The sequence below is a fragment of the Coffea arabica genome, chromosome 11c (genome assembly GCF_036785885.1).
Source record: "Coffea arabica cultivar ET-39 chromosome 11c, Coffea Arabica ET-39 HiFi, whole genome shotgun sequence".
Taxonomy (NCBI): domain Eukaryota; kingdom Viridiplantae; phylum Streptophyta; class Magnoliopsida; order Gentianales; family Rubiaceae; genus Coffea; species Coffea arabica.
Window position 1 is genome coordinate 29,236,076 of NC_092330.1, and position 15,372 is coordinate 29,251,447.

At 38.1% G+C, this 15,372-nt stretch overlaps 1 protein-coding gene and 1 pseudogene across 1 annotated transcript; one reads left to right on the plus strand and one right to left on the minus strand.

Moving 5' to 3' along the window:
* Positions 1 to 1,065: 1,065 nt before the first annotated feature.
* Positions 1,066 to 5,020, minus strand: LOC113715986 (acetylornithine aminotransferase, mitochondrial-like; annotated as a pseudogene).
* A 1,140-nt stretch (positions 5,021 to 6,160) lies between these two features.
* On the plus strand, positions 6,161 to 7,252 carry LOC140016530 (uncharacterized). Its single transcript, XM_072070069.1, has 2 exons — positions 6,161 to 6,538; positions 6,692 to 7,252. The coding sequence occupies exons 1-2, from the start codon at positions 6,161 to 6,163 to the stop codon at positions 7,250 to 7,252; spliced, it is 939 nt and encodes a 312-aa protein (XP_071926170.1).
* The last annotated feature ends 8,120 nt before the right edge of the window (positions 7,253 to 15,372 follow it).

Consider the following 15,372-nt stretch of genomic DNA (forward strand, 5'->3'; position numbering starts at 1 on the left):
TTTCTTGTTTATATTTGGGTATTTTTTTATAATTTGTTTCTTTCCCTTTAATACAATAATTGATTTTTTGCATGCTGTCAATTGGCTGTTTCCTATTTGATGTAGTGGGAATTGCTGTAAATGTGTTGTGAAGGATGAGAAAGCTAGACTTTGAACGGGGAAACCATTTGTGTAGCAGATGAATGCTTATGTTCCATATGCGAATGCATCATATGGTTTAATATAAAGGTTCACATCTTCAGCCAAGCTAAATAATGGCCTAAATGGGTTCCAATAACCAAAAACTTTGGTTTGGTTGATTATTTGAAATAATTTTTTGAAAAAAAAATATTGCAGAATGTAAATCATTCTAGAGTGTAAAATGAATTCATGAAAATATAAATTCACAATAAGACTAAAAGAAATTTAATAAATCAAAATTATTAAAGTTATTTAAAAAATAAAAAATGAATTAAAGGAAAAAAAATATGTAAAAAGTAGATTTGGGTATTGGACGGAATCAATCTAAACCCATCCCAAAGTAATCATGTCCAAGTTAGTCCCAAAACACATATGAGTAATGTTGAGCCCAAACCTATTTGATTCGGTTATATCTCAAACCCAAGAAAATCCCGCCCGCCCATTTTGCCATCTCTTTTTTCTTCAAGAAACTAAAATGAAAATGGTAGGAAATAATAAAAATGATAATAATCAAAGATAGAATGGGTAATCTTATCTAAACATGGAATAAACGGGGAAAATTGCCTATTAAAGGAGTTAGGGGGATAAACTGCAACTCACTATATAATCTAAGGGGGTCTAGTGCATTAAACCCTTTAGTTTATAACTATTATCTATTAGTAATTTCCGTCTACTCAAGTATACAAAGTATATTTCATGGAAGAGTTGGAAGTAGAAAACTGTCGTCATGCTGAACATCAACTGTGCAATAATATGTCCTCTTCAAAATGGAAAAGATCAAGAACCCCCATTGAAAAAACACCATATTGAGACCCACTATATACAATAAAAAAATTTAGAAAAGTAAGAACGAATTCAAGCAGTGAAACTTTTCCTTATCTAAACTACAATTAACGGTCTCATGTTCAGGTATATTAAGATAGAATAGCACATAGAGCTGATACAACATAGTGACCAATGTACATTACACTTCCATGAACCAAACATAATTCAGTTATAAAAAAAAACTTAGCCATCATCATTTCAAGCTAATCCCATCAAGATTACAACATAGTGACCAATGTATATTACGCTTCCATGAACCAAACATAAGTCAGCTTTGAACAAATAACTTAGCTATCATCATTTCAAGCTACTCCCATCAAGAGCTGGCAAGCTATCAAACAAGACTTCAGAAGCAGTGTCTAGTTCCTGCTCTGATATTGACTAATGGAGGGGCAAGCCTAACAACATTGCCTTTCCCTGCAGTGAGTATGAGAAGACCAGATTGTTGACATGCATCAAGGAGTGGTGAGGCAGATACATCCCGCTCTATGCCAATAATAAGCCCTAAACCCCGTACTTCTTTCACATGTGGATTTCCCCCTAGTTTCTTAACTAACAATTCTTTAAAATATTTGCCTTTCTTCACGACACTGGCCAAAAACCTAGGTTTCGAGATTTTATCCAGCACGGCAATTGCAGCACTGCAAACAAGGGAATTGCTAGAAAAGGTGCTACCATGATCTCCAAAATTAATGCTGCCAGCAACCCTTTCAGGTGTCAGCACAGCCCCATTTGGTAGACCACCAGCAAGAGGTCTGGCAAGAATCATCATATATGGATATATGTCATAAGCGTCATGAGCCCAAAGATAACCAGCCCTACTTAGGCCACATTGAACCTATAGGATAAAGAAAGCATTAGGAGTCCCTCTTAGTAAACCACACATTAAACAGACAGTAGTATAAGGGAATACCATGGAGTAATCAAACAAGTACATTCAGATTTGATGTTTAGCATCCTAGTCTTTCAAACATTTCAGGATTAATTTACCATGTAAAAGGTTTAATGCGATAACCATCCAATTGTAGTAATTGAAAACTTGGACTAAGAACTACATTGGACGGATAAGCCCAATAGATTCATGAGCTGAGGAGCCTTTTTTTCTGATTTCAACACAAGGAATATTCCATCACATCATCTTTCTCAATCTTAAATCCCATGTTTTGACTGTTTGATAGGCCTAGCATTAATGTCAGTGGCAACAATTGTTAAGCAATTCCTTTAATGAAAATCCAAGACGTGAGATCAAAAGGAAAAACGTGAAACAACCACCAAGAGTTAGCTGCAGGATGGGATACCTGAATAGCACCTAGGCACACTTTTCCCTGTGCTTCCAGAAAGCCTATTATGCAACAACAAATGGGGATATGCGATATGGCTCTTGTGCCTCACTTAGTACTCGGTGTTCCTTGTGCCCAATTGCTGTCTTAATAAAAAAATGCTATAATTTCCTGAGAGACAGTAACTTACCTCATCAAAAACAAGAAGCACCCCAGCACTATCCAGGCTGTGCGCAATGCCTCCAAAAACTCCTTTGTGGCACTGTATATACCACCTTCACCCTGGATAGGTTCTACAAAAACAGCTGCAAGAAAGCTGACTCCAGGCATCACTGGTTCAAAAGGAATTCTGTAATGCTTCTTGCTTGTTAAAGCAAGAGCTCCCATAGTCCTTAATTGCTGAAGGCAATGAACTCCTCAGGTGGATGTTTTTCGCTGGGATGCAAAGATCTCTGAAATTTGCTTGCTAATTTTATTGCAGATTCATTTGCTTCCATACCAGAGTTCGTAAAGAATACATGATCAGCTAATGAGCTAGCAACCAAACGCTTGGCAAGTTCAACCTGAAAATTCCAGAATACTTTAATAACATTTATCTTGCACACAGAAAAACTGAGTGTGAAATGTAGAAGACCAATTTAGTCTTCTAGGAAATTCTTACATTGATTAGTTAACTGAACAACCATCCATCATACCATCCATAGTTTCCCAAACAAATCAAATTTGCTAATCCAGAAAGTCCTAAAGCACCAACAACTAACATAATTCACATGCTTTTAAGTCCAAAATACTACACTATACTACTATTTCTTTCCTCGCCTAGAATCGACACCAGTTTCAAACCTGAAACAGATTTCAAATTCAATTAACAGACCTTCAAAATCATAAAAAAAAAAAACATATATTCCATATCAATCATTTGTAATTAAAAGAAATCCATTTGCTCAGATGATACCAATTATTGATTCAATTGTTAAATAAACAAAAACAAGAAGCAGAAAAATAATTAAAAAAAAAAGAAAGAAAATTTGCCTGTGGAACAGAGCAATATATGTTGCTGACATGGGCGTGGGTATTAGCTTGGTGAGTAAGCGCCTGCAGCCAATCAGGATCACCATGGCCAAAGGCATTTACAGCAATCCCAGAGCTCAAATGCAAATACCCTCGACCATCAATATCATACAACTCACAACCTTTGCCGCTGGAGAGCACAACAGGGGCTCTTGCATACGTTCCCACCAAACCCTTTTCTCCTCCTCCATTATCTCTTTAGCCCTTTGAGCATTTTGTCCTAAGGCTGGCGGCCTGGGTGAGACAGAATCTGGTGCCTTGACGTCCACATTCAGGCAAGCTAATGGGGACAGAACTTGACGGTTTGGGAGTTTGAATAAAGTGAATGGCGGAAACTAATTGGGTTTATGGAGAAGAGATGAATGGAGCTGCTCATGGTTTTGATTTAGGGTTTTGAAATGAGTGGAATTGGCTATAGAGATCGGGATTTCATTTCAGTCAAGGAAGAGGGAAGAGGGAAGAGGGAAGAGAAGAATGGTCGAGGGCGGGGGCTGGGAAACGTTCATTTTGCGGCAGACGGAAATGAAAGGGATGCATTAGTTTGCCTACTGTGTAAATGAGCCTAATTCATCTCTCTCCCGCCGTGTGAGAGTTCAAATTTTTCTCTCTCTTGGGAAGTGTGCAGATCTCCCTCCCTGGGAGGTCTTCCTGAGAAACTTTGCCTGAAACCTGAGTGACCATACAACTCCCAACCCATATGCAAGAATACAAAACTCTCTACATATATTAAAGCTTCCGACAGATTTAAGTAGGAGCATTAAAAGACAACGGACAAGAATTTTTCTCAGCTTCAGACAGGTGGAGCCAAAAATCAAGGCAGCCTGGTAGGATTTCCACTAACCTCTGTCTTCAAAGCTCAGACAGGTAACTTTAAAGCGTTACTGTACGGATCTAGCCTGGTATTGCAAGTACTCTTGAAAGGTGCTTTATTTTTCCAGCTGAAATCCTTTCTTTCCTCGATTTTAGCCTGTGCATTCCAAAAAAAAAAAAAGGGTTTTATTTCCGAATTCTTGCTTATTTCTTTCTTGTTAGTGGATAGGAGAGGGTACTCTGTGTTTTTTCGTTGGCATTCTACAGCCTTAAAAGGTTTTTTATATTGTTGGAAAAAAAATAAAAATAAAAAGTAGGCCTTGTGTTAGTTTTTGCTGGGGTCTGGTGTTTTGAGTGCACTGGTGCAGTTGTACGCTTCTATTTTTTTCTGTCCAGTCGTCTCTCTGAACTGCTTTCCCTTCAGTGGAAGTTTCATACCTAGAGTGTTAGGTTTCGTTTTAGACCACCCCTGTTCTATAGGCTTAACCCTTGCTTCATCTCCTGGAGGTGCCTTGGTCAGTGATATTCCTTCTCTGGAAACATAGCTGGTTTTCTATGGCTGAGGAGATAGCAGAGATTTTGCAAAAATTTGTGTTATCAAAAAAAGAGTTGGGTGGCACAAAAATTGACCGTGGAGACGTAGGTCCGAGCGTGAAGGAATGTGAAGAAAGCCTGGTAGGGAAAATAAAAGGTGAAAAAATAATAAACTTTGTGGGAGTGAAAAACTTTGTTACCTTAGCACGGGGATATCCTAAAGGTTTGAAGGTTGTGGAGGTAGGAGTCAATACATTCCAATTCATTATCCCCAGTGACACAGATAGAGACAGGATCTCTAAGGGAGGGCCATGGATCATCGACAGCCATATGCTAGTAGTAAGGCCTTGGTTTGAAGGTTTTGAAGAAGGAACGGCTGAGTTTAATATCGCCCCATTATGGATACAAATCTGGAACCTCCCAGTGCACTGGCTCTCGAAAGAAGTGGGGAGAAAAATAGCTTCGGTGTTCCAGGAAACAAAGGAAGTGATCATACCTCAAGGGGGCGGTAAGGAAGGAAGGCACATTAAGGTCTTGGTGATGGCAGATATATCTCAACCTCTTATGAGAGGTACCACAGTTAAAATGGATGGAAAAGTGAAGTGGGTTAATTTTATGTATGAAAGGTGCCCAGATTTTTGCTACACTTGTGGTAAAATAGGATATAGTGAAAGGAATTGCACTGATAGTATACAAGTGGAGAAAGGCCAGGCGGATAACCAATTTGGGCCATGGCTCAGGGCAGGAGGGGGGAAGATGTCACCTCAGAGAGAAGGGAGAGGCAGACAGTCAGGTAATACATCTCCTAATAAACAGCGCTGGGGATTCAAAGATGGGGAACTGGTGCCAAGGACAGGAGTAGGGAAACTGATGGAAAAAGAGCAGCAAGGTATTAAGGATGTAGGCGATAAGGAAGTTGGACTGAATGTGGCCGGTAGTCAGGGAGGGACTAACCGGGCTACAAAAGAACAAGAAAGTGAAAATGAAAAACCAGAAGGAAAGGGGAAGAGATCAGAGATGGAGGAAAGCAGGAATGTAGGGGCAGTAAGATTGGAACAGGTTACGAAAGATGGGGATGAGATGTTCAGTACAGAAAAGCTGAACAGGGTGCCAGAGAATTCTGGTGAACAGCTTTTAAAGCCCTTAGAAACTGAGAGTATGCAAGTAGAAGAAAAGTTGGAAAATGTTGGGGACACAAGCAATCAGAAGGCATCTATAAGGACAAGGAAACAGGCCAAAACTCCAGTCACAAGGAGGAAACCTCTGAAACAAATACAAAACCTCTTGGTTAATAAAGAAGCTGCAGGAAAAAGAAAGTTTCATCTAGTAGATGCAGATATGGTGGATGTTGACGTGGTTGAGGTTACGGGAAAGAAAGGAAAAATGGAGATAGGTCAAGAAAGCTGTGTAATGCAAGGTGAGGGGGAGGTGACCAGCCCAACTTGGTCACCCATGGAAAAATGAAAGCTCTGGTGTGGAATTGTCAAGGTGCTGGGAGCCCTTTGACAATTCCCCAGTTGAGGGAGGCTTGTAACCTCCTCTCCCCAAACTTGGTGTTCCTGTGTGAAACCAAAAATAGAAAAATTTTCATGGAAAAACTACAAAAACAGTTGAGATTTGAGGAAAGTGTGATGGTGGAATCTATGAATAAAGCAGGAGGGATGGCAGTAATGTGGAGCAATGAGGTGCAGGTAATGGATGTGGTAACTACTGCCTTCACAGTAGAAGTCCATATCATGGAATCTGAGGCTAATGTGGATTGGTGGTTCATAGGAATTTACGCTAGCACTGATGATCAAATTAGGAGGAATCAATGGGAGGTGATTGAGAGAAGGAAGGTACTGTGGGGACAAAGGTGGCTGATCTCAAGAGACTTCAATGACATTGTTTCCAATGATGAAAAATGGGGGGGGTAGAAGAAGAGAGGAAGGTTCATTTAGGGATTTCAGACTTTTATCCAACAAAATGGTCTCATAGATTTGGGTTTTGAGGGGAAACCGTGGACATGGAGCAATCAATGGACTCAAGAAGGAGAAATCATACAAAGACTTGATCGAGCACTAGGAAGTAGTGCCTGGAGCCAACATTTTGACAGAGCTACAGTCAAACACATTGAGAATTTTGGCTCAGATCATAGTATGATATTTCTGGATGCTAATCCCCTGCGAGAAAAAAGGAAAAAAAGATTCATATTTGACAAAAGGTGGCTGAAAAAAGAAGGTGTGGAAGAAGTAGTAAAACAGGCTTGGAATAGTCCCCACAGTGGATCAAGAATGTACAAAGTACATAGGAAAATTGCAACCTGCAAAGTTGAAATCCTCAAATGGAGGAACCAGTTTCAAGGAAATGCAAGGAAGAATATTGACAAGGTAAAAAAGCAACTGGAGGAGCTGAAAGACACTGACTGCCAAGACAAGAAGCGGAGAAACAAGATGTTAAAAAGGCAATTGAAGGAGGCGTATGAGGAAGAAGAGATGTTTTGGAGTCAGAAATCTAGAGTTCAGTGGCTTAAGGAGGGAGATAGGAATACACATTTCTTCCATCTTGTGTGAAGGGTAGAAGAAAGAGAAACAAGCTTCACAGACTACTACCAGAGAATGGGGATTGGACTAACTCAGAAGAGGAGATAGGAGAAGAAGTGGTGAGTCATTATAAAAACCTCTTCTGCAGTAAAGGGCCTGAACAGGCAGACATGGTTCTTGAAGGAATATCACAGACCATCACTGACCAAATGAATCTTAGACTTACTGAACCTGTTAGGGAGGTAGAAATCAGAGAAGCTTTGTTTTCCATGAACCCAACAAAAGCCCCAGGCCCTGATGGCATGACACCAAATTTTTTCCAGAATTTCTGGAATATCCTCAAAACAGATGTAATTCAAGCCATCACAAGTTTCTTCCATTCTGGCCATATGCTCAAAGCAGTTAATCATACCATCATTTCCCTGATACCTAAGGTAGAAAACCCCACTGATATAAAGCAGTTCAGACCCATAAATCTTTGCAATGTCATTTACAAAATCATATCCAAAATACTTGCAAACAGATTGAAAAAAGTGCTGGATAATTGCATCAGTAAAAACCAGGCAGCTTTTGTGCCTGGAAGACAAATTTTGGATAATGTTATAATCTCTCATGAGTACATGCACTATCTCAAAAACAAAAGGCAGGGATCTCAAGGTTTCATGGCTTTAAAGTTAGTTATGTCAAAAGCCTATGACAGGGTGGAGTGGGGATTCTTGAAGGCAATGATGATCAAATTGGGATTCTGTGAAAAATGGATCAGCTGGATCATGGAGTGCATCACAACAGCTACCTTCTCTTTCAATATAAATGGGGAAGCTAGTGGATATGTGATACCTTCTAGGGGGATTAGGCAAGGTGACCCCTTATCACCGTACCTATTCTTACTAGCCCTGAAGGTTTTTCAAATCTGCTGGCTCAAGCTGAGAGCAACCAGAAGCTGACAGGAATGAAAATTAGTAGAAGTGGACCAGCAATCAGTCATCTTTTCTTTGCAGATGACTCCCTGATTTTTTGCAAAGCTGATACAAGTCAAGCTGAAGAGGTACTGAGGATATTGGAAAAATATGAAAAAGGCTCGGGACAAATGATAAATATGGACAAGTCTTCAGTGTTCTTTAGTAAGAATGTGACACAAGAAGATCAAGAAGAAATCTGCAGCAGACTAGGAAATATAAGAATGGTGCATCAAGGAAAGTATCTGGGATTGCCAATGGTAATAACCAGAACCAAGGAACAAATATTTGGCTATATCAGAGACAAATGCCAGAAAACGGTCTCTAACTGGTGCAACAAGAAGCTTAGCCAAGCAGGAAAAGAGGTGTTATTGAAAGCAATCACTATGGCCATGCCAACCTATGCAATGTCTTGCTTCAAGCTTCCAGTGAAATTGTGTAAGGATATACATGCCTTAATGGCAAAATTCTGGTGGGGGGATAATGAAAAAAGAAAAGTACACTGGTGCTCATGGAAAAAGATGGCAGCTGGGAAGAACAGAGGAGGACTAGGATTCAAAGACTTACAAGCTTTCAACAAAGCCTTGTTGGGTAAACAAATCTGGAGGCTTCTCACGAGTCCAAACCTGCTGATGAGCAAGGTGTTGAAAGCAAAGTACTACTGGAAGGAGTCACCTTTGAGCTGTGAAGTAAAAGGCAACTCATCCTGGATTTGGAAAAGCTTGATGGGAGCTAGGGAGGAGGTTAAGCGAGGTGTAAGGAGGAGGATTGGAAATGGGAAGGGGACCAGAATTTGGGAGGATGCTTGGATTCAGGATGGGAAGGATGGAAAGCTAGAGTCCCCTAAACCCACAGGGTGCCTGATGAGCAAAGTGAGTGAAATGATATCTAATTTTAGATGGAATTCACCACTTGTTCTCAGGATCTTTAACACAAGAGAAGCTGGACAGATACTTAACACTCCTGTTAGCCTAACTGGTCGACCTGACTGCTACTCCTCGAGTTATAGCACCAATGGCCAATACACAGTTAGGTCAGCGTATGAGGCAATTACAAGGGAGGGTAAGCAGCAGGAATCCAATGGGAGACTGAAGGGGGAGACAAGCTGGGAAGGAGGGAGTGAGAAAGTCTGGAAACAGCTATGGAAGTTGAAGATAAAGCATAAACAAAAGCTATTTATATGGAAAAGTCTGAACCAAGTCTTGCCGAGGAGGGAAGCAATATACAAACGAATAGGCAAAGGTGACAGGATTTGCAAGCTGTGTGGAGAAGGTAGTGAGACAGTGGAACACATTTTTTTTCATTGCACAAAGGCTCAAATGATATGGCAGATGGCACCCCTCCAGTGGGATGGAATTAAGGAACATACTGCTGACTTCAGAAGATGGTGGAGCATTTTAATGGAGGCACAAACCAGACGGGAGGGACTGGAACATATAGCTTTAACAGTGGAAATACTCTGGCAGATTTGAAAAGCTAGGAATGAAGCTGAATTCGAAGAGAAGGATAGACATCCAATGGAAGTTATCAGGAAAGCAATTAAGGATTGGGAGGAGTATCAACAAACGCAACAAATGGAACATCATATGAGCATCTTAGAAACAGAAATAGCACAAGAAGATGAGGAAAGGCTGTGGGAAGAGGATACTTTGCTAAACATCAGTGTTGAGGTAGGACAACATGCAGAAGGCCAAAACATGGGAATTGGAGTTATAGCAGAAAATAACAGGAGCCAGAAATGTGCAGCTTGGATACTGAAGGAGAGAAGTACTTGTTCGGCTGTTTTGGACAACTTGATGGCCATCAAACTGGCACTCTGTAAGCTAAACGAGAAAGGGTGGCAATATATCAAGATCCAAACACCATGTACTCAGGTGCTGAATATGCTACGACCCCAAGCTACTAGCAATTCAAGGCTGGTAACTCATCTGGAGGATATCAGAGACCTTAGCTCAATGTTTAGGAAATGCTCATTTGATAGATTACCTGTTGAAGTGAATAGGCTCAGTGAAAAACTGAGCAAGCTAGCTATGCGGATACTTTAATGAGGACCCTTAGGTTCCTCTGTAGTTTAGTCCACTTTTGTAAAGTCTATGCTTGAGCCCTTGCTCATATAATGTGTATGTTCTCATTAATTTTATGAATAAAATCGTTATCGTTTCTGGAAAAAAAAAAGTGTAAATGAGCCTAATTCGTTTAACTTACTGTGTAACCGAAACTAAATAAACCGAAACTAAATATTGTTTAATTATTTTGACAAAAAAGTTAACTTGTTTACTTCTCAAATCGTGCTCCAACAAATTTTTATGGAGTTGAAATCGAGTGAACTTTGAATAGTTTAAACTTTTTACATGTATATTTCACTTTTATGCTTATAGAATCCAATTCAAACAGAATTTGAAAGTTTATCGAACATAAATTATTGTTCAAATTTGGTTTGATTAACTAGCAAATCATACTTGAACGAGCTCTTATCAAATCAAACTTGATTCAAGTATCGAATAGTTTGGTTTGTCTTTCAACTTTTCATTAACTAGTCAAAAAATAAATAGTAAACTGGTCAAATGGTTCTTAATTAGGTTCTTAATTTGGTGTAAATTTTATAGAAAGGTAATGGGTTAAAGCCTAAAGTCAATAAATGGCAACACATTTAACTGGGAAATTTCGTGTAAAAAAAATTACCTTAACAATTATTAAATGGCAACACATTTGTTGTTACACTCAAAAGCCAAATTACCTTCACAATTATTAAAGAGACTTTCTAAAAGAAAATGTAAGGTTACCAGTTTTCTTTCTAGACTGGACACCATTTGCCATATTTCTCAACAAGCCTAGTTTCTCAACCTCGTTGATTTCCAACAAAGACACCACTTCAGGTATTTCTTTTCTCCTTTACTTCAAAACTCTTCCTATTAACATGCGTTTTCTTATAAATTTTGCTTCTAACATGTGTTCGTTATTCTTGCAATCTTTTTTAGTTCTTGGAATATGCATTTGTTAACTGCAATAAGGGATTTTTTTTTTTTTTTGTATTCCTAGTCAAGTTTGTTGATGAAAGCATTAGTAAATATGTGTATAAAAAAGGTATTGTTTTCATGAATAGGTAGTTGTTTTGCTATGATTCGGCACTTGTTCTGCATGTATATGGTTGTACTAGGAGGGGTCACCGCGCAAATGCGCGGTGTGAAATTTTAATTTTGCCCAATTATTTTTAATGTTGCCTAATTATTGCCCTCTAAACAAAATTTCTATGAAAAAAAATATAATGTTGCAATTGTAAAAGATTTAAACTAAAAAAAGTTACAATTACAATTTGTCATACAGTGAAAACCTTGACATTTGTTCATAGTCAAGGAATTCATAATAAATAGATGAAACAATAAAATCAGTCTTGCAAAATCTCGAAACATGAAGTCTAACTTTCATGATTCCAATAGAAACATATTTTAACGCAAACCAAAAACAAAAATTTCTTTCACCTGCCATGTATAACACCGAGAAAGTAAGATATAATCCATCAGAATTAGTTTACTATATAACACCAAGTTAAAAATAAATCAAGAGAATTGAATGATGCCACCAAGGACAGGACAAATTCAGCAAACAACAGCACTTGTGGTTACTCATAGTCCAATACAAAATTTGTTACCCTTGTTTTTTTCAACCCATTTCACAATCAGGGAATTTTTTTCCATTTTATTTGGCTACAATAATTGTTGAAGTTGATAGATGAAAAGATTCTTACACGCAAAGCTAAAGTATCTTGCTTGCTAACTCGGGTTCTGACTGAAGTGAAAGTATTGGATGTGCTACAGTGTTAGATCCTTAGAGAGTTAGAGATGGTACGCAAGTAAACTTGTCCACAACTTGATCATGCAACTATGCAATTTACACAAAATGTCAATGGAAAATAAGGTGAAAATGGAAATAAAATGATCATGCAATCAAATAGGCCAGGAAGATCCTAAAACGTTAAAATGAAGCAGAAGCTTCTTCAGAGAGGATGTCTTTATATTCTAATGACATACTCCAACCCAAAAGCCAAAATACATGCAGCTCTAAATAAGGTTACGTAATTCGGCTTTTATTCCCAGTAAGGTTCATATTACTCCAACACAGGCTAACCTATTTCCTTATTCCCTTTTTCTTTATAATGGCAAAAGTCAAATCTTGACAAATCATTGAATAAGTCATGTAGATAGCATGCTTAGCAAAGCAAGCATGATGTTACAGACTTTCATCAAACAAAATTGATACAAATTCCGAAAAAAATGGCCAAAGATGGAATTTCACTCACTTTAAGCAATTAAAAGTTGTCCACAAAGTGTAATAGTTTGCTGCAAAAAGGCGAAAAATGACAAAGTCATTACCAAATAACTAAAACAGTTTAATAGAAACAGTCAATTGACACCATCTTACACTAAATTTCTTACCTATAAAGAGTTGCTGGCAATATCGACTTGGAAAAATGAAACTTTCTAAGAACATGAAAAGGAAGTCAAATGATATTATCTAAGGACACAATCATAAGTTCCAATGCAAAAGCATGAAAGTATAGAATATTGGACCTCAAGTAAGGATGATTACTGAACGGAACTGTTTAAAAAAACCTTGACAACCTCTTAATCATGACTTCACTGGAATTTTAGGGAATACTTTAATAAGAGGCAAAATTTTCCACACTCCATTTCTCAAACAGCTCTGAAATACAGATAAAGATAATAGAAAATTACAATTGAAAATTTAATCAAGAGGAAAAAAGTATACATCGAACAGGAATGGAGAAACAAGCAGATTTCAGAGAGAAAGAAGGAAAAATAAGAATAGAAGGGAATTTTGAGACAAAAGGCTCAAGTTCGAGAGGATTGAGCTATGAAAAATTTTCAGATGGGAATTGATTAGTCTTCTCAGTGTTGAACCCAAGAAAAAGAATGACTGAATAACAAAGACTTCATGCCTTAGTACAAAGATTTCTAGCCTCGAAGACTTAAAATCATGGGGTTCTTGAGGCCTAAGTGAACACTTATAATCCAAAATAATAATCTCTGTCCCTTGGGTATGGCGAAACCTTCAAGATTTTAATCCAATTTTAATTTAAGAAAAAAAAAGCCACTGAGATGTCTAAGTGAAACACAAGAAAAAGAACGATTGAATAACAAAGCATACCTGTTAACACTAGCTATTACTTCTCGAAGGAGTGCAGAAGAGAGGTTTACCAAATGCAGTGTTTGAAGAAGTACCTAAATCCACAAACAAAACCACATAAAAGTTTTTGTTGACCTTGGTTGATCAGTCCTTGGTTTTGATGATTAATAAACCAAAATGTAGATTTGGACTAATGTTTTTATGTGAGAAATTTGTTAGAACAGGTCTTTGATCCAAAAGAGAATCGAAAAGATTTGAATTAAAGGGAAGTTAAGAAATATGAAGGTTCGGACGTAGAGGATCGGACGCTCGATAGAGGATCGGTCGTCCGACTGACGACGATACTCTTCGGACGCTTGGATCGGACGCTCATTCATTGCTTCGGCCGTCCGACACAAAAAGAATGAACGTTGAACATTCTGATTTCTATCGGACGCAAGGTTCGGACGCAGAACAAATGGTTCGGACGCACGGTTCGGATGCAGAGCAAATGGTTCGGACATCCGACAGGCCAACGGCTAGTTTCGACAGCATTTAATATTTGACCGTTGGAGAGCCTTTTGGAGCCATTTCTCACATTCTATAAATACCAAAGCACAAGAAGACACGGACTTTTGGCCAACACTAAATACAAGCTTACAAGTGAGATCTTTGAGTAGAAATATTCTTTGTTGGTTGTATAAGGGGTTGGGAAAGTTGGGTTGTGAGGTTGCTCAAGTGAAGGTTCCTCTCCAGAAGGAGTAAAATCTTGGTGAAGGTGAACCTATCACTTGGAGTGGTAAAACCTTGATAAAGGTTGCCTCACTTGTATAAAGTTGTTCTTAATTGAAAGGGTAAGCTTTCAATTGTAACTAGTTGAGGGTTTACTTGGAGAGTAGTAAAATTCCTTTACTCAACCAAAGTATGTTTGGGGTGAGGAAGGAGTGAGCCTTCACTTGTACAAGTTGGTTAGCACTACCATCACTTGAAGAAACTATTTGGTGGATTCAACTCCAAGTTTGGAAGGAGCTTGGGAGTTTGATTGGTTTGAATTTCTTTTACTTTATTGTTACTCTATTTTTGTGCTTTAAAATTGCTTATATTCTTTGTCATTGTATTTACTTGAATACTTGTCTGGTTGAGTATTTTTGGTTGTATTTGGTTGCATCGAGGCTTTCAATTTTGCATTTTGGAAATATAAGCTACTAACAGATGCAAGACTCAACAATTCAGAAATATCCTAGAAGTTGTGTACGAATCAGAATTGTTCACTTTAGTAAAGAAGCATTTTTCATGTGAGATTTTAAAGTAAATAAAACAGAATAACAAAACCGCTAAACAAAAATAGGTTACGGCACATAAGTTGCCATCTTCACAGACTATTAAATACAAATTTATACACAATACACATCAAGTAGTCAGGACAACCCATCATTTACAAGCACTAATAGGCCCCTAAAGAATTATAGAATGACAGGTTTGACAAACAAAGTAAGGAAAGGGGAAATGTATAAACAACAGATTATCCCAAAACTATATGCAAGCAAAGGAAAAGAAGAATTTTAAAAGATCCACAATATCATATAAAAAGAAACTGCATTTGATTGTGCAGGGAGCAAACAAAGAATGGAAGGTTGTTAGAAAACAAATTTAAGAAAATAAAATCAAGCTTCTAAATGCAGAAAGAATTCAGTTAAGATTTAAGAATATTATCGAATCAATTTGCCAAGTGGCCAAAAAGAAAGAGACAACACAAAATGTTGTGTTAACGATGCCAGGGAAAAATATGCATTTACATGTGAAAAAAAAAGCATAGATTTCAAGTAAAATGAGAAGGAAAAACCTGGAACAAGAATAGTAAGTTGGTATTAGAAATAAACCGACAAATTAAAATGATACAAATAACTAATTCTGAAAAACAAAATTACAGAACACGGAGAGGCAAGCCAAACCGGGAGGTTCAGAAACCTTCAAGATTTCTCAAGCCTAGGGTCAGAGACCTTGTTTCAGGATTTCCTGACTTGTTAGCAATTTTATACCTCAGAAATCATATACCCACCTTCCCTATCA